The following is a 24,864-nucleotide window of genomic DNA, read 5'->3' as shown; positions in this document are numbered from 1 at the left end:
TTTTCTCAATAATCCTTATCAAGCACCGCAAAAGCGACAAAGCTTTTAGGTAAAAAAAAGAAAAACAAATTAAAAGGGACAAAGATACACATCCACACATATCTACTTAATGAATCACCCATATAAGATGTAAAATTGAACAGTACTTCCTTCGTCTCAATTTATAGTGCTTGTTTCTCATTTTGCACAAGAATTAAGCTAAGGAATATCATTTGCTTTAAATATTTATAGTAATTGCATTGGGAAGCACAAGCATCAAATGTAGCCGCTACAACTTTTTATGTAAAAATGATGACAAATATTAAATAATGTGGGTCCTTTAGCTACAATTGGCCATATGAAAATGGTGAAAAATATTAAATATGGGTCATATATAGCTACACTTTTTCATGTAAAAATGAGCACAAATGGTAATTATAGGTCATGTGGTTTCAACAAGAATAAAAAATGTTTAGTGAGAATATTTTAGAAAAATGTACCATCTCAAAAATAGAAACATTAGAATTAAGAATAATCGAGGGCGGACTTAAGTGGACTAATGTAGACTTAAGGGGGTGTTAATGAGCCTAGCTGTACCCTAAACTATTCGGATCGGTTCGAAATTTTCTAGAACCAAGTATAGCAAAGTTCGATTCGAAAATTTCGTGAACAGACTCGAAATATGTTTTAGTTGTATTATTTCCCATATTATACAAATTAAATGAAAAATTATACTTAAATTATGCACAATACTTGTGAAAAAACTCTGAGTAAGTAGTCTAAACTTATTTATAAAACATATATAATATAATTTTTTAACTCAAGTTGAGTTTATTAAGATAAAGTGAACTAGAAAATTTAAGCTCGAAAAAGCTCGAGAGTCGGTTTGAGTTCGAGTAAAATGTAACGAGCCGAGCTGAGCCGAGCCGAGCCGAGCAACCTCGAGCTCGGTATTGATTCAGCTCGTTAACATTCCTTGACAAAGATTCGCCACTGCGTAGCATCAAATTCCACCCCATAGGGGACAATCTATCAATAATCAATAATGTCCACACCAACAACAACAGCAATAATCGTCATCATTATTGCTAAAACATAAAAATAACAAGTCAAAAAGTATAAGGCCTTAGACAACTTCATAATTTTATTTTCGCGAAATTACTCTCGAGTCTGTCTTTAGTTAGTAATTGTATATGCAATGTGCAAGCACCCTCAGCTCTTTAGGTAGAAACAAAATCTTCATATTCATAAGAAGATAACTTTTTTTCTTTCTTTTCATTGTCTACATGGTAACCTTTAAGTATTTTACTTGACAAAATCTTTTTTTTTCATTAATTTTGACAAATACTGGCGGAAATAGAAAAGTAAGATAAAAAGTTTGAACAAAAAGGAATATCTAGTGTGCTAGAAATCATAATGTCAACCACAATGGAAGCAAACTCATTTAATTGTCCAATTGCTGGTTGGTTACTACAGTAAACAGTGAACTTAGGGTCTATTCTCTTCGGCATAAAACAGCTGAACTGAATTGAACTGAACTGAATTAAACTAAACTAAAATGAACTGAAATAAATAGTGATATGTAAGAGTAAAAGTATTGTCCAGAGCTGAACTGAACTGAACTGAAAATAACCATACACAAGTAAACAGCGTACTTATTGGAGTACAACACTAGATAACCATACACAATTGCATAATTGAAGAAAAACACGAAGGAATGAAGCCATTTTACAAGCATTCATGTATGGTTACTTGCAACCAGGAAATGGGCCACCGCAGAGACACTTATTATGAGAAAATATGATCGGATCAACCCTTTTGAAACGTCGACCATTTGGAATCGGACCACAAAGTTGATTATAACTCACATCAATATTGTCAGGCCGCAATAGGCCGAATCGCATAGGAAGAGACCCATATATCCTATTATGGCTTATATTCATCGTTACTAAATTTCTGGCCAAATCCACATGTGAGAAATCAAACTTTAGACGATTCTCCTCAACTTCCAAAATCAGGATGTTCGTGTTCGCCTTCTCAAACAAAAATGACGCATTCCCTGTCAATTTATTTTGTCCAAGATAAACAAAATATAAATGACCTCGTCCCAACCATTTTGGGATCGACCCACTTAATTGATTTCTAGTAAGCATGATACTATATAGTTCGGGCAATAAGCCCAAAGATGTTGGGATTGTCCCCGACAAAGAGTTAAAACCGACTTGTAGCACTTGTAGATTCTTGAGTTTTTGGCCTATAAAATCGGGGATTTGGCCACATAACTTATTTGAATCAAGTTTAAGCGATTGTAGATTGGTTAGTTCCGCCAAAGCCACAGGAACCGGACCAGTAAGTAAATTGTCGGAGAGGTCAAGATAAATCAAGTTTTTGAGCCGTCTTATAAAATTAGGGATCGACCCAGTAAACTTGTTAGACGAAAGGTAGAGTTGTTCCAACTTTGTAAGCTGGCCTAAAAATTCAGGAATCGGGCCAGTTACATTGGTTCGAGAGATCGTAAGTTTAATGAGGTTGTTGAGCTTACCAATGTAAGGTGGTATCGAGGTGCAAAAATTGGGAAGTTCATAAAAGTAGAGTTGATTGAGGAATGGAAGTTGATCTAAGAAAGCCGGTATGCCGTGGATATCTTGAGCTTTTTTGATTCGGACCATGATAACATGGCCTTGATTGTTGCATCGAATTCCTTCCCATTTGACGCAGTCTGTGTTAGGGTGCCACGACGAGAGCGAGGCTGGGTTGCCCAAGTCTTTTTTGATGCGGAGGAGAACATTTTTGTCGTGGGGATGACATATATCTGGGAGGGGTTGAGAGTGAGAGATGTGTGCAAACAATGGGAGGAACAAAAGAAGTGAAACTATTAGGTGGTTATTGTGAGTCATTTCTAAAACGTTTTTAGCAACTTACATACACTATACTAGTAGGAGTTCGAGTGTAGAAGTAAGTATACAAGTGAGTTGATGCAAATAAGATGAGCAAGCTAAGGTCAACTCTTTATACAGAATTCCTTGTTGCCGTGTTGGTAACTTATGCATATATATATATAATCTCCCACTTGCAATAAAATGAAGATGACTGTCGAGTGATCTGTTTATGTCTTCGAAGCATTGTAAATCACCCACTCGCGATTGTCAATGGTATGTGAAATTGAGATGCATCGTGCATGCATATACATGGATTGACGCCTGATTTTGTCATAAAAATGTAAAGAAAATATTTTAGAAAATGCAGTTAATGCTTATAGTTAGCCCTATGATCTTTATATGTCAAATACTTCCTCCGTTTTTTACTTGTAACACTTTTTTTTTTTCATGAACTCTAATGCAAAATTTGGGTACGAGAGAGGTAGAGAGGAAAAAAAAGAGAGGACCTACCTCATATGATTGGAGAGAGATAGAGAGAAAGGAAAAGCAAAAGTAGAAAATGTTGCAAATAATAAAAACAGAGGAAGTAAAATAATTGGGCGTTTTCATACTTTTACGTGATGATATGCCTTTCTTCTTATTGTTAGTTTTACGATCGAGCTGGAGATATAAGTTGATACCTAATTAGAGTTAAGTTTTTATCAAATTAGAGTTAAGTTGGTGTTAAATATAAGAGTCAAATTGATACCAAATCTAAACTCGGTACCAACTTGACTCTAATTTAATATTAACTTGGTTTTATTTTGATATCAACTACCTTTTCAACACATGAAAGACTCGATCAAGCGGAGGTTTATCGAATTCGAAGCTCGCAACTATTCCAGCAAGGTGACTCCTATATACGGGAAAATTAGAATAATTATGATTTTCTTTAAAAAATAAGAAGCGAGTTTACGGAAGGTTTACCTAGTACACACATATAGTATTTATTTTACAGGTCAAGGGGAGCATATCGCGCAACACATGAGAGATTTACATCTCTCTATCAATGTTATTTGACCAGCTCCTTGTTTTGTTGTTTATCGATCACAAATTCCAAAAGGAAAAAAAAAATCCGATCCCAATTCACAAGTCACGCATATAGTATTTCAAGTTTACTATCGTGTTATTTCCGTAGATCCTGAGTTACTTATAACCGGTTTAAAAGATAAGATTTTTAATTTTCATTATATTCGAACACTTTTAGCAAATGACAGAGACTTATAAATTTGGACCAATATTTAAAAATCTTACCTTTTAAGCCAGTTATAAGTAGGTCATGACCTATAAAAATCACAAGATGGTAAATTTGGAACCTTTAAGGAATAATCCGTAGTTGGGATTCATAGAAGAAAATGGATAATAGTAGGGGTCCTTCTTATGAATATTTTCTATTTCTTATATACACAAACAAGATTTGTTACAAGAAAACTTGTGTCTAACACATCTACCTGTTAGAGATTTATCACGCTTTTGTACTCTAATAAATGTTGGAACATTTATAGGGTAATGGGTTTTATGCTCATATGGTCATATAATAGAAGAGGATGAGGTCTAGTATGCAAAATATTAGAGTACACAAATTGCAAAGGCACGTGGAAAACCAAGGAAAAACATAAGCTGGTACAGGCATCGCGGGTCGCGAGCTTTTTCGCGAGTCGCGACCTGTCTTCTGTCTTGGAACGTGAAAAGATGCTTTAACGGTTTCCAACCATTGTGATGTGTATGTTATCCATTTAATGACTATTAGGATCCTTAATTCAGTGGATTAAAGGTCCTTAATCAGTGATTAAAGGGAGGGTTATGAAAGTGACAATTCTAATCTATGAAAGATATATTTTCTATATAACCTTTGTGATTCCGATGAGGAGGGGGTTAGAAAAAAAGGAGATTTTCAACACTCTAAAGTACTTGCTATTGCTTGAGAGAAACATTGCTACTTTCTCTTGAGTATTCTTCATAAACTCTAAACACAAGTTCTTGTTGATTCACTTAGAAGATCATCTAATAAGTGGATTGTTCTCTCCATTGTATCTCATTAGTCATTTCGTGTTAACCCGTGATCCTACAGGGGCGAAATTAAACTAATAGGAAAGCATAGTTTCCGTGCCATGGAGTGATATAGCTGGTTCTCTCGTTGATCACACCTAACAGTAAATAAAAAAAAACATTAAGTACTGATCTGGAAATGCTTACCAATGTTCTTATCCAGGGGCGGATTTACTATGGGTTCACTGGGTTCAGGTGAACCCAGTGATTTTTGGAAAAAAATTGCCCGTTTTTTTTTTAAAAAAAATTTAAAATATTTTAGATATTAGATATATACTATATGCGTGCAAAGTAAAACATAAAAGAAGCATGTGTCCCAGTGGTTTTGAATCTCTACACATGTGCGCGCGAGACCAGAAGGTCTGGGGTTCGAAACCTCATACAACCTTTTTTTTTAACCTTCTCATTTCTTTTCCCCCACAAACTCAGTCAACATTTTCCGACTTTTCGTTTTTCTCTCCCAAACCAAAACCCTAACTATTAAGTAGTAACTCCCTAGAAACGAGCGACGCTGCGACGGCCACCGTGACTAGGCCTGTCAATCAGGTCGGGTTGGGTCGGGTTCGTGTTCGGGTCAAGTTAATTCGGGTTGAAAACCCCCAACCTGAACCTGATCTGTTTATATTTTCGGGTCAATATCACTAACCCTAACCTGATCTGAAAGTTATCGGGTCAACCTGACCTGATCTGTTTGACCTGATTTTTTTTAAACGGGTTGTAAATGGGTCAACCTGAACCTGTTTGACCTGATTTTTTCAGGTTGACCCAACCCATATAACCTGATTTTTTTTTTACATTCAAAACAATTGCATAATTCAATGAAATTTCAATAAACTTAGCCAACCAAGTTCATACTTGGCAATAACATATATAATACTAACTACTAAGTACCAAGTTCATACTTAAAAATATTACAAACCAAATATTACAAACCAAATCCTTAATGTTTTAGAGTTAAACAACCACAAGTTCACAAGTTCACAAGACCACAACTCAACCACAAGACCACAAGTTCTGCCTCTGATGAGAGCTCAATCTGCTCCTTGAAGTCTTCATCAGCCATATTAAGCTGGAAACCAAATAAACAAATAAATAAAGAGTAGAAAAACAGAAAACAGAAATTTAACATAGCAGAAGAATAGGAAAACAGAACAATAAAAAAACAGAACATTTAACAAATAAATAGGAAAACAGAATAATAAAAAAACAGTTTCAATCAATGAGAATGTTCTGTTTTTGATTATGAAATAAAACTCTCCTGCTGCTAAAAACGAAATGAAATTCTCATTGAAAAAACAGAGAAACAGAATAATATAGCATATAAGGAAACAGAGAATGTTCAGCTTCAATCAACTTTAGAAGGAAACAGAATAATAAAAATAGCATAAAAAACGAAATGAAAAAGCAGAAAGAAAAATGAAATAAAATAGCATTAAAAAAATGAAATAAAATAGCATAAAAACGAAGGAAAAAAAAAGGAAAAAAAAAGCATAAAAAACGAAATGAAATAACAGAACAAAAATGAAATAAAAATAGCATACAAAAAACGAAATGAAATAGCAGAAAAAACGAAATGAAATAGAAGAAATAAAAACGAAATAAAATAGCATAAAAAACGAAATGAAATAGCAGAAAAACAAAACGTAATAAAATAAAATGGCAGAAAAAAATGAAATAAAAATAACATAAAAAAATGAAAGGAAATAGCAGAAAAAAAATAGCAGAAAAAAAAGAAAGAAAAAAGAAGACGAAGATAGCAGAAAAAATGAAATAGCAGAAAAGAAAAAATACCTGAATGTTGAAGAAGACGAAGAAGAGTAGAAGACCAACGAAGACGAAGACGAAATTTCTCGATTGAATTTCTGTGATTTGTTCGGCTTCCACCAGTTGAAGAAATTCGGACTGTTGTTGCTAATAATACTCGTGGCGAGTTGTTGCGGCGGAACTCAGAAGACCGGCGAGTTGTAGCGGCGACGAAGAAAGAGAGTGAGAGAGTGAGAGACAGAGAGAGAGAGAGAGAGAGAGAGAGAGAGAGAAATTAGGGTTAGAAATTTAGTGAGTGATGTCGGCTGAGGAGTGAGGACAGGAGGTAGATTTTTAGGGTTACACTTTAGAGACTTAACGTTCCTTTTTTTTTTTGGCTGATATTAATTTATGGGCCCAACATCTTTGGGCTGGAAAATGTCTTTTTAATTAAATTATTCGGGTTAAGTTATACGGGTTGACCCGACCTGATTTTGACCCATTTACAAATCAGGTCAAGCGGGTCAATTTCAGGTCAGAAAATTCAACCTGAACCTGACCCATTTAACTTTCAGGTCGGGTTCAGGTCGACCCATTTAACTAATCGGGTTGAAAATCTCAACCCAAACCCGCTAATTTCGGGTCGGGTTCGGGTCGGGTTGTCGGGTTGGGTCGACTTTTGCCAGGCCTAACCGTGACGGCGTGACACCATCTTCCTCACCGCGACGGCGAACCAGCAAGCAGGCGGCAGCACCTTTCCGGCCGTTTGAAAGGTAAACCCCAAACCCAGTTCTTCAATTTTAAATATGAATTTTACTATTTCAGATTTTAGTCTTTTACACATTAGATTAGATGATTAAAATATGTAATTATAGTTAATAGTTATGTAATTTTGTTAGTTAATCATTTAAATGTTGATTGTTGTCTTGTTGAATAATGAATACTTGAATGAATGAATGTGGAATGTTGAATGAATGAATGTGATTTGTGAATGTTGAATAAATTTTCAATGAATGAATGTGGATTGTGGGTTGTGGAAGAGTGAATGATTAATGTGATTGATTATTGAACTTTGTAGTGTCTAGACTCATGGAGTTGAAATTTCTTGCTTGTGTTATTATGTAGATTGTATTGTGACTATGAAGGGTTTAAAATTTTTTTGGAAAGATCGTGCGGGAAACAAGTCACAAAAATCATCCTCTTGTTCTTCTCCTAGTTCAAGAGAACCTCTAAACCCAATACAAGAAGGTGAAATTCGTGATAATGAGCCTTCAACATCCATACCACCACTTCAAAGTACACCACAAAGAGAAGATAATTCAAATGCTAGTGCCGATGCTCACACTTATGATGTTGATCTTCTTCCACATGACCCTGGAAAAAAAATCCCGATCTTGGCATTTCCATCAAATGATCAAGATGCCGCGAGGAGAGGATACATAGCCAAAAAAACGTTGTGTCCCACTCTTGCATGACTTTCCTCAAAGAGAGATAGGAGGTATGCGTCGTTTTAATGTTGCTTGGTTTAATAAGTATGATTGGCTTGAATATAGTGTTGAGAAAGATGCGGCTTTTTGCTTTGTGTGCTATTTGTTCAAAGACAAAATCAAGTCTTTGGGGACACATGATTGCTTTGTTAATGGAGGCTTTAGAGGTTCGAACAAAACTGAAAGATTCGAAATGCATGTTGGGGATCTAAATAGTTCTCATAATAAAGCTAGAAAAATTTGATTTTTTCACTAAGCCAAAGTCGTCTGTGATTGAGTCATTTAGCTCTTATACTGCAGAAGCTAAGATCCTTTATAAATCTCGCTTAACATATTCATTGAAATGTTTAAGGTTTCTTTTGGGTCAAGGGTTAGCATGTCGTGGACATGATGAAAGTAACATCTCGAATAACAAAGGGAACTTTCTTGCACTTCTAACATGGTTTGCTGAAAATAATAGTGATGTGAGCAAAGTTGTCTTAGGTAATGCTCCGGGGAACACTACCATGACTTCTCCTATGATCCAAAAGGACCTTATTAACTCTTGTGCAAAAGAAACTACTAGGCTTCTTATTGATGATATTGGGGGTGATTATTTTGGAATACTAGCTGATGAATCTAGTGATGTGTCTCAAAAAGAACAAACGGCCCTTTGCTTGTGTTATGTTAACAAAAAAGGGAAAATAAGTGAGAGATTTCTTGGAATTGTGCATATTAAGGATACCATGGCTTTGACATTAAAAAATGCAATTGAAATTTTGCTTATGGATCATTCATTGAGTTTGTCTGGAGTTCGTGGCCAAGGTTATGACGGGGCTAGTAATATGAGGGGTGAGATAGACGGTCTTAAAACTTTGATCATGAATGAAAATCCTTCTGCTTATTATGTCCATTGTTTTGCTCATCAACTTCAATTGACTCTTGTTGCGGTTGCTAAAGATAATGATGATTGTATTTGGCTTTTTGAGCAACTTGAAATTTTATTGAATGTCATTGGAGTTTCTTGCAAAAGATCTTTCTATGATGGTTGTTGAAACAAAAAGTATCATTCTTATAAACTAGTTTACTTGCTCATAAAACTAGTATTAATTCTTCCGGTGGCAACGACAAGTGTGGAACGAGTCTTCTCTTCAATGACTTATGTGAAGAACAAATTGCGGAATAGTATGGGTGATCAACTATTATTGATAATAGCTTAGTCACATTTTTTGAGAGAGATCTTTTTGTTCAAGTTAGTGATGATGATATATTAAAATGTTTCCAAAGTATGAAAACTCGTAGGATGCTTTTGTAATTTTTTTATTGATGTAATGTAATGAATTAACATTCTATTTAGCTATTGTAGTTTGATATTTGAATTAATGTATTGAACTTTGATTAAATGAATGTATTTTTTTTACCGGCTCCGAACCCATAGGGTTGGAATCCTGGATACGCCCCTGCCTCAGATTCCAACTTTACAGACTTGGAGCCTTGGAGGCATACCATCTCTGGATTCCCGCAGTTAATAAGGACCATAACAAATAAAACAGGAGGTGGCTACATCATATTCATATTATTATTAACCATGAACATTATTACTTCAATAAAAAAAACCACCACTAACATTAAACTAGTACCACATATAGGGGTGATGATGAGTTTGACATGTTCGCGAACAGTTCAGGTTCGCCTTGGTCAAAGCTCGGCTCGTGGCAGCTCGACTCGGATTCGGGCTTGCCTCGAAACTTTAACGAACCGAGTTGAGCTAGACAAAGCTCGGCTCAAAAAGCTCGTAAACAAGCTCAATTATTATATTAATTAAAAAATTATAATAATTTTATATATCTTTAAAAATTACCTGTTAAATATTATTATAACTTAATATATTAGCTCATAAGACTAATCACTAAAAAGCCATATGCTTTTTTCAAAAAAAAAAAACAAACCATTCCAATACAATGGTAGAGCCAGGATTCTAAAAAAAACTCAATTTTCAAACTTTTCTCTCCTTCCTTAGTTTTTTGGTTCCTCAAATTTTCACTTAGTTTCAACTTTCACGCGTCTCTTTATTCTTCAAAGTCCAGTCCACTGCCAGTGCACAACGTCCTTCCTTCTCTTTTTCCGTTTTTTTTTTTAAAATTGTGAAATACTTTTTTTAAAGTGGCAAACATCTGTCCCCTTGTCCTCCTTGTTGGCTCCGCCACCATTCTAATATCATTATTCATTACTCAAGAGTCAAGGGCCTTATATTAGATAGTTAGATCCATTTCCCAAAAAGAAAAGGAAATTTACGTCTTAGAAGAACCCTAAGCACCTACGAGGGAAACATGAAAACAACAATGGTGAAATAACGTTGCCAGCCACCAGCGAGTGAAGGCCATTGGCAACCAGCAACCAACGAGGGAGCTGCAAACTGCAAGGTTGGCTTTGGAGTTTCTTTCTTTCCTTTTTTTTTTTTTTTTTTTAATTTTAGTCTCTAAAATTTTGATTCTCCATAATATTCACTCTCCTTTCTATCAACTCAAAGATTGTAAAAATATAATAAGAACTCGTAGAACAATTATATCATTAGAGGAATTTGTTATACCAAATTTTATTAAAATTTTCGGAATTTTTAAAAATTTCTCCGTAAACGAGCTCGAGCCACAAGATTAGTTCACGAGCTTGAGCCGAGCTTAACTTCCTCAAGCTCACGAATTGGTAAACGAGTTCGAGCCGAGCCCGAACACTAGCACCCCTAACCACATATCACTTGAAAATAACGTATTTTTATGTTTTCATCTTTTACAAATTTTAATGTTTTCAATTTAATATACATTTTGCCTTTTTTATTTTAAGTACACGACAAAAAATATAGCATAACTCTTAACAGAGAAGGGCTACTAATCTATGTATCTATCTATCTATATTAATATATGAAAAGGTATTCTTAACCAAGGATATGCGCCACATGACACTCACCTATAGGTTATTTTACTACATGTGATCCATATACAACAAAAAAACAGATAATGTATTGCATATAATTTAATCCCATAACTTTAAGTTTATATACTAAAGTCTTAACCACTAAACCAAATGATATTTAATGATATAATTTTAAAGTAAGATATTGATACCAATGAAAACTATAAGTACCTAGGACATAACTCGGGCGTACAAACTAGCTAAGTACTCTTAGTAGCTTTTATGAAAGCATCCACCATCTTTTGCAAGCAGGTAATGGCCCACAACATAGGCACTTATTGTGGGCAAATTTCAGCGGGTCAACCTGCTTAAAGCGTTGACCATTTGGGATCGGACCACAAAGTTGGTTGTAACTCACATCAACATGATACATGAAATCAATTTGCCCAAACCACTCAGGAAGAGACCCATATATCATATTGTGGCTTATATTAAAACTCCATAATAATAGGCCCAAGTTCACATTCGAGAAATCAAACTTTAAAAGATTGTTGTTGATACTAAGTTGGGACACATCAAATAAAAAGGAGGCATCGCCAGTGAGTTTATTGTTATCGAGTGCAAGTTTATCTCTATAAATGCTTCCAAGTGACCTGGGGATCAACCCGATTAATTGGTTATCGGACAAAGAAATAGTTGTGAGGTTAGAAGGTTGGCCCAAAGATGTTGGTATTTGGCCCGAGAAACGGTTAGACTCGAGTTTGATTGTAGATATACTCTTGAGCTCACGGCCTAAAAACTCGGGTATTTGGCCACTCAACTTGTTTGACCCAAGACTCAAGACTATGAGATTCTTCAATTGGGCCAATCCAAGAGGAATTGGGCCGGTGAGCTTATTGTTAGAGAGGTCGAGATAAGTCAAACTCTTTAATTGACTTAGAAAATCAGGAATAGGGCCCATGAGTCTATTAGAAGAGAGATCAAGATGATCCAAACTCTTAAGACGTTTAAGAAAAATAGGGATTGGGCCTGTGAGCTTGATACCAGAAAGATTAAGAACTTTTAACTTTATGAGTTGGCCCAAGAAGTTAGGGACTGGGCCAGAAACATTAGTCCTAAAAATTACAAATTTGGTGAGGTTGGTTAGCTTAGAAATAGATGATGGGATGAGGCCAAATAAGCCAGGGGAATCAGTAAAGTAGAGCTCAGTAAGCCATGAAAGCTCATTCAACAAAGGCGGAATGTGGCAGTGGTGGTATTCATCAATGTTGCTGATATGCAAGGATACAACATGGCCGTGTTCGTCGCATCGAATTCCATCCCATTGCAAGCAACAATCTGTTATGGTGTCCCAAGAAGTAAGGGAGGTAGGCTTGCCCATGATGTTTTTCATGTTAAGGAGGATTTTTTTGTCATGTTGGTTGCAAGTGTTTGTAAGAGGTTGTGACCAAGAAATGTTGATGTGCAATGATTGAGAATATGGCTTACCTAGGATAGGTAAGCCTGGCAATATATATACAATAATGTAATAGTTGAAAGAGAGAGAGATGAGGAGAAGCAAAGGAAGTGAATACAACAACATAGATGACTTCATAGTTTTTTAGTGAGTAGATGCAATTATGCCAGTATGTGGAGCTGTTTATGTAGGAACAGGAAATTCATAGTCAAATGAAGAGGATTTTTCATGGAAGTCTATGAAATTATATTGTTTCTTCAAGTAAAATAATTGTAGGCACATGGCCATGAGTCAGAAATATATCTTCAAGCATATTACAGCAATTTGACAATCATTAGTACGTTGAATGTAATTTATAATTGTATTTCTTACATAACACTTAGTCAACAGTGGACTTTGTGACTTACTAGCTACTACTCTCCCTGTCTCAAAATATAAATTATTCACGTTTTACGAAAATTTACTTTAACCACAAATATCTCTCATAATATGATATATTAAAATTATAAAAATTATAACATTAGATTCGTCTTGAAAAATGCTATAACTATTTTTTAAATTTTTCTATCAACATATATTGAGAGCAATTAACAGTCAAAACTCGATCTCAAATGTCGTGCGTGCCTTATATTTTGAAACGGAGGGAGTACAGTAAATCATTACTCAATTGCTTAGTCAAACATAAACACCAACTTAACAAGAAAGCCTTGAATCATTTGACAATGACAAACACTCATTGTTACTTGCAACCCGGTAAAGGGCCACCACAAAGGCACTTATTATGAGCAAATATGATTGGGTCGACCCGTTTAAAACGTCGACCATTTGGAATCGGACCACAAAGTTGATTATAACTCACATCAACAGAATCCGGGCTCAATAACCCGAATCGTAAAGGGAGAGACCCATATATCATATTATGGCTCATGTTCAACATTGATAAGCTTGGGGCAAGGTCCACATTTGTGAAATCAAACTTAAAAAGATTGTCTTGAATTTCTAAAATGAGGATGTTGTTGTTGGATTTTTGGAACAAAAATGAGACATCTCCTATCAATTTATTTTGACCAAGATAAAGAAAGGCTAATTTACCGCGGCCCAACGATGTTGGTACCGGCCCCCTTAATTGGTTCCCGGTAAGAGCGACAGTTTGGAGAGTGGGCAAAAGGCCCAAAGATGATGGGATTTGGCCCGACAAAGAGTTGAAATCGAGTTGTAGTACTACTAGTTTTTTGAGTTTTTGGGCTATAAATTTGGGTATTGGGCCCGATAATTTATTTGAGCTAAGAGCAAGGATTTCGACATTGGTTAGTTTGCCCAAGCCCATAGGGATTGGGCCGGTGAGTAAATTGGAAGAGAGGTCGAGATGAATCAAGTTCTTTAACTTGCCTAGAAAATTGGGTACCGGCCCAGTAAAATTGTTGGAGGTGAGGTAGAGTCGGTTCAAGTTTGTAAGTTGGCCCAAGAATTCAGGGATTGGGCTGGCTACATTGGTTTCGGAAATAGAAAGTTCAATGAGTTTAGTTAGCTTACCAATGTAGGATGGTATTGGGCCTGAAAGATTAGGAAGTGTTTTAAAGTAGAGGACAGTAAGAGACGAAAGTTGGTCCAAGAAAGGCGGTATTGGACCATGGATATCTTGGGCTTCCGTGATTTGTACCACTTCGACATAGCCTTGGATGTTGCATCGAATTCCATTCCATCCAGCACAATCTGTATTTGGATCCCACGACGAAAGTGATGATGGGTTGCCGAAGTGGTTTTTGATACGGAGGAGCACATCTCTGTCGTGGGGAAGGCAAAGATCTGGGAGAGGTTGTGAGTGAGAGATGTTTACAAACAAGGAGAGGAGCAAAATGAGTGAAACTATCACGTTGTTTTGAGTCATTTTCATGTGGAACAACATACATACACTAGTAGAAGTGCAAGTGTTTTGATGTAAATTAATTGTAAATGAGCAAAGTGAATACTATATATAGAGATATTCAAAAGTTATAACAAATAAAGATTTCTAAGGGAACTTAAAAGCTATACGCGTAATAATGTTAACGTGTACATCTCCCACTTGGAAAATAATTAGAATAAAACAAAGAAGAAAAACAACGGCCTCGTGGTCTATTCAATATTTGTGTCCTCGTGATGTACAGGAATAGATTGACTACATACATCAGTACATGTACATCTCCCACTTGCAAATTGGGAAAGATTAGGATAAGCACGACAATAATCCATGCAAAAACAATAAACTATTTTTCACGAGCTACTTTAATGTAGTAATATACTTATCATAAAGGGCGTTAGTTTGAGATAGATGGGATCATGATCGGGGGTAGATGAGGGTGTGCAAGGAGCCCAACAACACAGGGCCTCCAAAATTTAAAGGGCCAATATATTATTTTAAAAATTTTACTTCATAGTTGAAGAAATTACCCTTGTTTCCCACCCTTAATAAATTTGTCAATGATTTATATTTAGATTTTCAACTTTCCATCTTTAGAACTCTAACCTTCCATCTTTACTTTCTATAAATTAGGGCCCAATTATCATGTTAGATCAACAGGGGCCCCAAAATCTTCAAGACGACCCTGATCATGATATATATATGTTTTTTTGGCTGTAAATGAGTCACATGAACAGAGATGAGAATCAATTTTAGGATTACTTAAAATCGGAAGGAAAGCTCTAATCAATGATATATGTAGATGTAGTATGTAGTTGATCATTTTATGTATATCAATCTACATTAAAATCTCAAATAAAAATGGATTTTATTTTTATAGAAAGAGCAGTTTATAAGATGTCAGGGCAAAGACTACTAGAATTTTGGAACAAAAATTCCAACATTTGTAACTTTATGAATACATCAGCTTTAAGGTCCTATTATCACATTATTATCACTTAATTGTGTTGGTCAAAGGTGCAAGTGAGTATTTTTTTTTTTTTTTTTTTTTTTTTTTTTTTTTTTGAAACGAGGTGCAAGTGAGTTTTATATTACTGGTTATCAATTAGTAAATGGGCCCATCGTAATTTTGGCATAATTTTTTTTTGTTTGATCCGATTTTGTTTTCTTGCCTCTTTGCTTGAGGTTGCATTTACACCATTCTCAGTTGGTTATAATTAAGAGAAACTTTTTACTTTCACATTATCTTTGAGAGCACAGTATCAACATGTAATCTATCAACCAGGAGTAAATGTATATAGTAATATAGAGAAAGACGTGAAAAAACTTTGTCTATCCACCATGTACAAGTGTAGAAAATAATTGTGTTAACCTGATTAGGTTAATCCTGACATTCAATATAAATAGTGTTTACAATACAGATCTAAGACTATGCATGTAAATATAGACTTATTAAAGGTTGTGATAATGGAATCCAACTCAACATAATTATTATCAATTTTTTATTAGTAATAGGTTGTCTACTCAATGAGTAGGTGAAGCAATCTCCAGAAAGACAAACGTGTATCACCACTTTTTTCAACAATGAGAAACAAACTCATTTAATAACACAATTGCTGGTTAGCTAGTGCCGTCGACACTCTAACACTGGACTTGCACTATTACAACACCAAACAAACAACAATTACAATCTCCAAGACACAAAAACACCTACTAAAGAGTAAAGATACTATCAAATTGTTGTAACCTAAGGGAACACTCAAGAAGGGGGGGGTTGAATTGAGTGACGAAATCTATTCGATTTTCGCAAAAACCCTTTCACAGCTCAGTGCCAGGCTCTGAGCTGAACACTCGAAAATTGCTATTTTGCGTTTTTGCGAATAATAAACTTAAAAGATATTAGATTTGACACAAGATATAACGTGGTTCAATCTCACCTCTGAGATCTACGTCCACAAGAAACAAAAACTCTTTTATTTCTTTGAATCATATAATACCAAACTCTTGATACAATATGATTCCCCTCACTACTAACCCTAGCAATGACTCCCCCAACACTTAACTCTAAGTGTTGGCACTCTCAATAATGTAAAAGTTACAAGAAAGAATGATCCTCAAAGATGTGCTTCTTAGTCAAGCAAATAGAGGACAATTACAATTGTGAAATAGTAACTTAACCCTAACAGCTCAGTGCTATGCTCAGTGCCAAGGAAATAGTTTTCAGCTTTTTACTTAGACTCGATTTCTCTCTGAAAACTTAAGATCTAAAAGTGAATTATGAATCCCTTTTATAGAGTATGGACTGGACGAATATCCTTCCAAAGGATATCTTTCAATTCCTTAATTCAAGGGATTTAATTCTCTTTTAGAAAATCAATCTTTATCTTTTTCATCTTTATCTTTATTCTTAAAAAGATATGTTTTCCATAATAGATTTTCTTTTCAACTCAAAAATTATTTTCCAAAATAAAATCTGATTTTATATAACTTGTTTTTAGGAAATTCCAGTTTTATAAAATCTCTTTGAAAAACACGTTTTTTAGAAAACACGTTTTAAATAAAATTATTTTATAAAAAATCTTTTTAACACGTTTTAAGGAAACTCGATTTCTGTAAAAATCTTTTTTCTAAAATTCTTTTATTTTGTAAAACACATTTTAAGGAAATACAATTTTTATAAAATATTTTCTAAAGCTTACGTTTTATCAAAACACGGTTTTTATCAAAATCTTATTTTTATAAAAATCTTTTCCTTAACTCGGTTTTATCAAAAACTTATTTTCCTAATCCCTTTTGATTTCTGATTTTAAAAACTTATTTCCTTTTTATATAGAACTATAATTTTAATATAATCATTTACTTTTTAAACTCAAAGAAGATAATAATTATATTAACTTTATATTTCTATATTGAGCACATTGCATATTACTAAGCATATTACATTTGAATCTAAAGTTACTATTCTAAGAAATTATAAACTCGACTTCATTCTTGATTCTTCTTTTCTTCAAAGTCTTCGTTTATCAATTTCTTCTTCTTCATGCATCTGTTGTAACTGTTACATACTTTCATGCTATAACATATTATATTAATTTTCATCATCAAAACATAACATGTGCATAAAACATAACATGTACATGCACAACAAATTCCCCCTTTTTGATGATGACAAACTCATGAATATAATATTGTTCATAAACATTTGTTCCCCTTAAAGTATGCATATTGACTTTTGTTCCCCCTCAAACAATGCATGGTTTTAAACATTTAGTATATCCCCTTTTAGAATCTATCCGTACCTTAGATTAATAACTTCAATCATTCACTTGTCCCTACATGCTCATTTATATTTTATTCACATTATCTCAACCTAGGATATCATCAAGATTCTAGTCAATATTATATGCTTTCTTTTCCCCCTTTTGTCATTCTCAAAAAGCATCAAAAAGACAAAAAAGCACACATATAGGCAGAATAGATCCAAAATAATCCAATAGCTCAACCGAGTGGGCTAGGGATGCTGGTGCTACAACCAACACCAATTCACAATCATCAGAAACATCCAAAAAAAACATCCAGAAAGTACCAAAACAGTTTTTTAAAAACTACAAGTTTAGTCCAAAAAACTACAAAACATCATCAGAAATTCAGAGGAAGACTACGACAGGTTTAGGGCTTTGACATGAGTTGACGGTGTCTTTGGGCAGCAATGGTATCACTTGCTCTCTGACGAGCTGAAATCTGCTGCAACTGCCGGCGCATTTCACGCACCTCCTCCCCGAGCCTCAAGCACCCGACACAAGCGTCCTTAGGAACACAACCCCGAAAATCTTTCTTGACCAATTCACCATTCATAACACATAAGTCCATCTTACTCAGCAGCCCAGTACTCATAACATCAACACAAGTGACCCCTTGTGTGTGGGGACAGATCACATCAAAAGCATCAAAGATTTTAGTAAGCCAAACACCATAGGGATAGTACAGAGAAGATTGAGAAAGATTCTTCATATGGTGAATCATCAGATGTGGCAGACTAATAGGGAGGTCATGAATAACAACCAAAGAAGGACCTGGTCCATAATGAGACATTCACCACGGTTTTCAATGCGAGGCAAAACAGACTTGGTAATCATGTTACGAAGCAGCTTATGTGGAGCAGAAAGACGGGAAACCGAAAAAATTTGGGCATGAGTGAGGGGCTGATCTGATAAGGTCCGGCTAATCGTGGCGTTGTCAATTCCCGACAACAACGGCCATGATTGATGAGGTAATTCCGAAAAACCCGAGCAAGGTACGCCTAAAATCTGAGCAAACTCAGTCACAGTAAGAGTAATCATGGTACCATTTACGAACGAACTTAAAACCAAATCCTCATTAACAGACAAATTTTCATAAAATTCAGCAACCTTAGATTCATACACCCCAGCGTTATAACTCATCAGTTTCACCCAACCTTGTGATTGTAAAGCCTCCAAGAAAAACTTAAATGCTGGTTGTGCAACCCAATCAGTGGGAAAAACCCGACCGGATAAAACTTTGACGGAAGTATCTTGCGGTTGTGAAGCAGAAGACTTACCGGAAGGTTTTTTTCGTTTCCTTGACGGAGGCGCTTCGGAGGAAGCAGCGGAACTTGACGGACCAGAATGTGGTGGCCGGCGAGGAGAGAGAGGCGGGTTCGACTGTGGCGCGGAGTGTGTAGCAGATCTGGTGGTCGGTTTTCGGACAAAGGGTTTGGAGGCCGGAGATTTTGAAGCGTAGGTTTTGAAGCGGCCTTTTGTGAAGGTGGGGGGTTTTGGCAATTTTGTTGGAGACGGAGGGGGCGACGGTTGTGGTGGAGGTGACGGCGGGGGTGTCGAAATTCTTGGAGGTGATGACGGGGGAGTGGGGGTTGGTGAGGGAGAGGGAGTGAGTGGATCGACGGTTTTCGAGAGGAATCGCCGGCGAGCCACTGTTTTCCGGCCCATGACTGTGTGGTGGGACGGTGGTTAGAGGAGAGAGAAAGGTAAGGTGAGGGTTTTGTTTAGGGTTTTGATTTTGAAAAACAAGGAGGGGGGGGCCGGTTATTTTCAAGTGAGTAGGGTTAGGTGGGGTAGGTATGGTAGTCCACTTTTCCTTTACAACACATGCCTTGCATAATTTTTTGAAAAATTTTAAAAAATAATTTGAAATTCTTTTAATTTAGTCAAAGCAACATCAATGGAAATTTTCAAAAATTGTGATACTTTTGTTGGAATTTTCATGGAATTTTTCTGAAGCAACTTAGGTATCAGTTATCAGGACAGCATCAATAGCCTTTTCAGGAGTCTTGAATTAAATCAAACATCTGACTTAGTGTAGGTATAATCTTTTGAACTCTTAAGTTTGCAAAGGGATCAAATAAACACATAAATCAACTAGGCACTAGAAATCAATCCCAAGGCTAATCTAAGCTTTTCAAATCTTTCACGAGCAAGTGGTTTAGTGAAAATATCAGCTATTTGGTCTTCAGTACAAATAAATTCAAGGGCTACCTTTTTCTACATGATTACTTGTTTATTTTAGGAACCCATATTTGCTTGGGTCCCTTTTTCTTACGTTGAGCATCTAGTATGTCTTTCCTAACCCAGATTTGAGTAACATGTTTAATGTTCTTTGCAATTCGATTTTTCTTTTTGTTACAGTCCTCAATTAGGTGTCCATTATTTCCACAAAAGTTGCAAATAAGATATTCAGGAAGGCCAACATATTTTCTTTTTCGAAAGTCTCTTTCGAAGGGTCTGGCACCTGAGCCTGGACTGAGTCGCTGGTCAGAATATCCTAATCCTGTTTTGTTCGTGTTGTTTGTGGTGCAAGTTAGATAATTTAGAGCATTCTTCCCATTGGTCCATTTTTCGTGCATCTTTCGAGCAATAGAAAGTTGTGATTCCAAATATTCAACTGAGGTATTCAAATCACTACTTCTTTTTCGGGAAATCTCTAAGTCCTTTTTAACCTTATCCAGTTCTTCTTTTATTTCTCATCACTAGGTAGCGTGGTGGACAATTTCAGATTGTTGTCTTGATTTTTAAGTTCATTCAACTCGTGATTTAAATTTTCAATTTGTTCCTCAAGACTAGACTTTTCAGCTTGGAACTCAGTGACTGGCACTGAGTTTGTTTACGAGATTATCAACTAGAGTCTTTTCTTGTTTTAGTGTGTTTATCTCTAAGTCTTTCTCGTCAATCCTTTTTATTAGAGTTTTTTTTCTTTCAGCAATTCCTTATATTCTGTTTCTAATCCAATTTTTAGCCTGGTCAAATTTTTTATTTCCTTTTTCATGTTATCAAAATTATCATTCATGTTTTGACAATCATCAATTACGTTTTCAAGCAATATGACAAGCTTACTTTTGGAAAGAAGATGAATTGAAGGTTTTAAAGAAGTTAGACTTACCTCACTGTCTTCTTCCTCTTCAAGAGGGTTCGAACTTTTAGCCATCAAGCATAGATGTGAGTCGTCATGGCTCAGTGCCGTCTTCAGAGTGGTCTGTACAGCATTCAGACATAATTTTGCTTCGTGGCTCTGAGCGTGGCACTGATCTTCGTCAGAATCCGAGTCTCCCCAGACTGCTGCGATCATGGCTTTCTTGTACTCCTTTCTTAGACTGCTCTCGTTTTTTCTAGGCTTTTCTTCATCCCACGAGGGCATTCTTTAATCCTGTGATCATACTCACCACACTTGAAACAACCAGAGTTAGTAGCACTTTTCTTAGGGTTAGAAGTAGTGCCTTTACCTTTGAAGTTTCCACTTCTCCTGAAGTTGTTGCTCCTGTTCTCTTTTAAGAAATTTTGAAACTTTCTAGTTAGAGACGCTACTTCTTCATCACTTTCACTATCTCCGTTTCTACTTCAGTTTTTAAGGCCAACCCTTTATTCTTTGGTTCATTTTGTTAGGATCTAAAACAAGTTCATGGTCATTAAAGAACCAATTAGTTGTTCTAGTGAGAGTTTTGTTAAATCCTTAGCCTCTTGAATAGCAGTTATTTTGGGAAGCCATTTATTAGTCAAACTTCTTAACACTTTTCTAACTAAATCTTCAGAAGAATAGATTTTTCCTAAGGATCTTAGTTCATTAGTTATTAGTGTGAATCTGGTAAACATATCTTTAATAGATTCGTCCTTATTCATTGTGAACAATTCATATTCTGGACTAGTAAATCTATCCTAGACTGTTTTACCTCGTTTGTACCTTCATGGGCCAATTCCAATGTGTCCCAAATTTCCTTAGCAGTGGTGCACGCGAGATTCTTGAATATTCATCAGGTCCAATTCCAGATTGGAGAATACTCATAGCTTTGAAATTCTTTTCGGCCTTTCATAGTCAACAGAATTGTACTCATCTTCCTCCTTGTCGATCAGGTTTCCTTCATCATCTTTGTTTTGAATAGGAAGAGGTCCAGTCTTTATGATTCTCCAGCATTGAAAGTCAGAACCTTGAATGTAGATCCTCATCCTAGTCTTCCACCATCCATAATCTTTCCCGTTGAAAATTGGACACCTGGAATACTTGTCACGAAAGTCATCTTGTGTGTTCATGATTTCTATTCTCTAGATGTGAGTCTTACGAGAATAGCCTGCTCTGATACCACTTGTTGTAACCTAAGGGAACACTCAAGAAGGGGGGGTTGAATTGAGTGAGAAATCTAATCGATTTTCGCAAAAACCTTTCACAGCTCAGTGCCAGGCTCTGAGCTGAACACTCGAAAATTGCTAATTTGCGTTTTTGCGAATAATAAACTTAAAAGATATTAGATTTGACACAAGATATAACGTGGTTCAATCTCACCTCTGAGATCTACGTCCACAAGAAACAAAAACTCTTTTATTTCTTTGAATCCTATAATACAAACTCTTGATACAATAGATTCCCCTCACTACTAACCCTAGAATGACTCCCCAACACTTAACTCTAAGTGTTGGCACTCTCAATAATGTAAAAGTTACAAGAAAGAAGATCCTCAAAGATGTGCTTCTTAGTCAAGCAAATAGAGGACAATTACAATTGTGAAATAGTAACTTAAACCTAACAGCTCAGTGCTATGCTCAGTGCCAAGGAAATAGTTTTCAGCTTTTTACTTAGACTCGATTTTCTTCTGAAAACTTAAGATCTAAAAGTGAATTATGAATCCCTTTTATAGAGTATGCTGGACGAATATCCTTCCAAAGGATATCTTTCAATTCCTTAATTCAAGGGATTTAATTCTCTTTTAGAAAATCAATCTTTATCTTTTTCATCTTTATCTTTATTCTTAAAAAGATATGTTTTCCATAATAGATTTTCTTTTAACTCAAAATTATTTTCAAAATAAAATCTGATTTTATATAACTTGTTTTTAGGAAATTCCAGTTTTATAAAATCTCTTTGAAAAACACGTTTTTTTAGAAAACACGTTTTAAATAAATATTTATAAAAAATCTTTTTAACACGTTTTAAGGAAACTCGATTTCTGTAAAAATCTTTTTTCTAAAATTCTTTTATTTTGTAAAACACATTTTAAGGAAATACAATTTTTATAAAATATTTTCTAAAGCTTACGTTTTATCAAAACACGGTTTTTATCAAAATCTTATTTTTATAAAAATCTTTTCCTTAACTCGGTTTTATCAAAAACTTATTTTCCTAATCCCTTTTGATTTCTGATTTTAAAAATTATTTCCTTTTTATATAGAACTATAATTTTAATATAATCATTTACTTTCTTAACTCAAAGAAGATAATAATTATATTAACTTTATATTTCTATATTGAGCACATTGCATATTACTAAGCATATTACATTTGAATCTAAAGTTACTATTCTAAGAAATTATAAACTCGTACTTCATTCTTGATTCTTCTTTTCTTCAAAGTCTTTGTTTATCAATTTCTTTCTTCTTCATGCATCTGTTGTAACTGTTACATACTTTCATGCTATAACATATTATATTAATTTTCATCATCAAAACATAACATGTGCATAAAACATAACATGTACATGCACAACACAAATCATCTAACAACATTCGTGGTTACTTGCAGCCAGGAAATGGGCCACCACAAAGGCACTTATTATGTGCAAATATGTTCGAGTTAACCCGTTTAAAACGTCTACCATTAGGAATTGGACCACAAAGTTCATTATAACTCACATCAATATCATCGGGCCGTAACAGCCCGAATCGTTTAGGAAGAGACCCATATATCATATTGTGACTTATATTCATGCCTACTAAACTTGGTGCTAAATCCACCTTTGTGAAGTCAAATTTCAAAAGATTGTACTCAACTCGCACACTAAGAATGTTGGTGTTTGTCTTTTCAAACAAAAATGACGCATCACCACTCAATTTATTTTGACCAACAGAAATAAAATACAAATTACCACGGCCCAACCACTTTGGAATTGGGCCACTTAATTTGTTCCCAGTGAGATCAATGGTTTGGAGTTTGGACAATAAGCCCAAAGATGCTGGAATTGGGCCTGACAAAGAATTGAAATTAAGTTGTAGCACTGCTAGTTGTTTGAGTTGTTGGCCTATAAAGTCGGGTATTTGGCCCGACAATTTGTTTGAGCTAAGAGAAAGGACTTTGAGATTGTTTAGTTTGGCCAAGCCCACAGGAATTGGGCCGGTGAGTAAATTGGAAGAGAGGTCGAGATACATCAAGTTCTTGAGTTGGGCTAGAAAATTAGGGATCGGCCCAGTGAACTTATTGGAGTTGAGATAGAGTTGGTCCAAGTTCGTAAGTTGGCCCAAGAATTCAGGGATTGGGCCGGCCACATTGGTTTCAGTGATAAAAAACATAGTGAGGTTAGTGAGTTTACCTATATACGATGGTATTGGGCCGGAAAGATTGGGTAATTTATAAAAGTTAAGCGTAGTAAGGAATTGAAGTTGGTCCAAGAAAGGCGGTATTGAGCCATGGATATCTTCGGCATCAGTGATTTGGAGTGTAGTGACATGGCCTTGAATGTTGCATTGGACTCCATTCCATCCAGCACAATCTGTATTTGGGTCCCACGACGAAAGCGAGGACGGGTTGTGGAAGTGGTTTTTGATACGGAGGAGCACATTTTTGTCGTGGGGGTGGCAAAGATCTGGGATAGGTTGTGAGTGAGAAATGTGTACAAATAAGGGGAGGAACAAAAGGAGTGAAACTATCACGTGGTTGTGAGTCATTTTTATGTGGAGTGACTTACATACACTAGTAGAAGTGCAAGTGTGTTGGTGCAAATAAATTGAGGAAGGTGCAAACTATATATAGAAATTTATTTGCTATAATGCTTAACGCGTATATGTCCCATACCACTTGCAATAAAATAGTTAGAGAGGAGAAAAAGAATGGCCTCGTGGGGAGATTCAATGTGTATATAGTATATATATATATGTCCTCGAAACATTCTACGTTTCCCACTTGCATATTACAATAGAATATTGTTAAGCG

General features: G+C 35.4%; 4 protein-coding genes and 1 long non-coding RNA gene across 5 annotated transcripts; 1 reads left to right on the top strand and 4 right to left on the bottom strand.

The window, feature by feature from the left end:
- Positions 1-1,696: 1,696 nt before the first annotated feature.
- On the bottom strand, positions 1,697-5,720 carry LOC130590965 (polygalacturonase inhibitor-like). Its single transcript, XM_057393760.1, has 2 exons — positions 5,678-5,720; positions 1,697-2,896 (listed from the first exon to the last, which is right to left on the bottom strand). The coding sequence occupies exons 1-2, from the start codon at positions 5,718-5,720 to the stop codon at positions 1,728-1,730; spliced, it is 1,212 nt and encodes a 403-aa protein (XP_057249743.1). The 3' UTR covers positions 1,697-1,727.
- Positions 5,721-5,757: 37 nt separating this feature from the next.
- LOC125496306 (uncharacterized) lies at positions 5,758-6,866 on the bottom strand. The gene is made up of 2 exons (XR_007272984.2): positions 6,738-6,866; positions 5,758-6,015 (listed from the first exon to the last, which is right to left on the bottom strand). It is a non-coding gene; the product is annotated as an uncharacterized LOC125496306 (long non-coding RNA).
- Positions 6,867-7,828: 962 nt separating this feature from the next.
- Positions 7,829-9,210, top strand: LOC104907650 (uncharacterized). The gene is made up of 2 exons (XM_010696608.3): positions 7,829-8,142; positions 8,529-9,210. The coding sequence occupies exons 1-2, from the start codon at positions 7,829-7,831 to the stop codon at positions 9,208-9,210; spliced, it is 996 nt and encodes a 331-aa protein (XP_010694910.3).
- Positions 9,211-11,321: 2,111 nt separating this feature from the next.
- On the bottom strand, positions 11,322-12,809 carry LOC104891913 (polygalacturonase inhibitor). The gene has a single exon (XM_010677701.4). The coding sequence runs from the start codon at positions 12,657-12,659 to the stop codon at positions 11,346-11,348; it is 1,314 nt and encodes a 437-aa protein (XP_010676003.3). The 5' UTR covers positions 12,660-12,809; the 3' UTR covers positions 11,322-11,345.
- Positions 12,810-12,844: 35 nt separating this feature from the next.
- LOC104891681 (receptor kinase-like protein Xa21) lies at positions 12,845-24,658 on the bottom strand. The gene is made up of 3 exons (XM_057393759.1): positions 23,455-24,658; positions 18,495-18,780; positions 12,845-14,490 (listed from the first exon to the last, which is right to left on the bottom strand). Exons 1-3 carry the CDS (start codon positions 24,597-24,599, stop codon positions 13,261-13,263), a joined length of 2,661 nt encoding a protein of 886 aa, XP_057249742.1. The 5' UTR covers positions 24,600-24,658; the 3' UTR covers positions 12,845-13,260.
- Positions 24,659-24,864: the final 206 nt, after the last annotated feature.

This window comes from Beta vulgaris, chromosome 4 (assembly GCF_026745355.1).
Source record: "Beta vulgaris subsp. vulgaris cultivar EL10 chromosome 4, EL10.2, whole genome shotgun sequence".
Classification (NCBI taxonomy): Eukaryota; Viridiplantae; Streptophyta; class Magnoliopsida; order Caryophyllales; family Amaranthaceae; genus Beta; species Beta vulgaris.
Note: the sequence above shows the minus strand (reverse complement) of the source record. Positions and strands in the feature narration are given on the sequence as shown.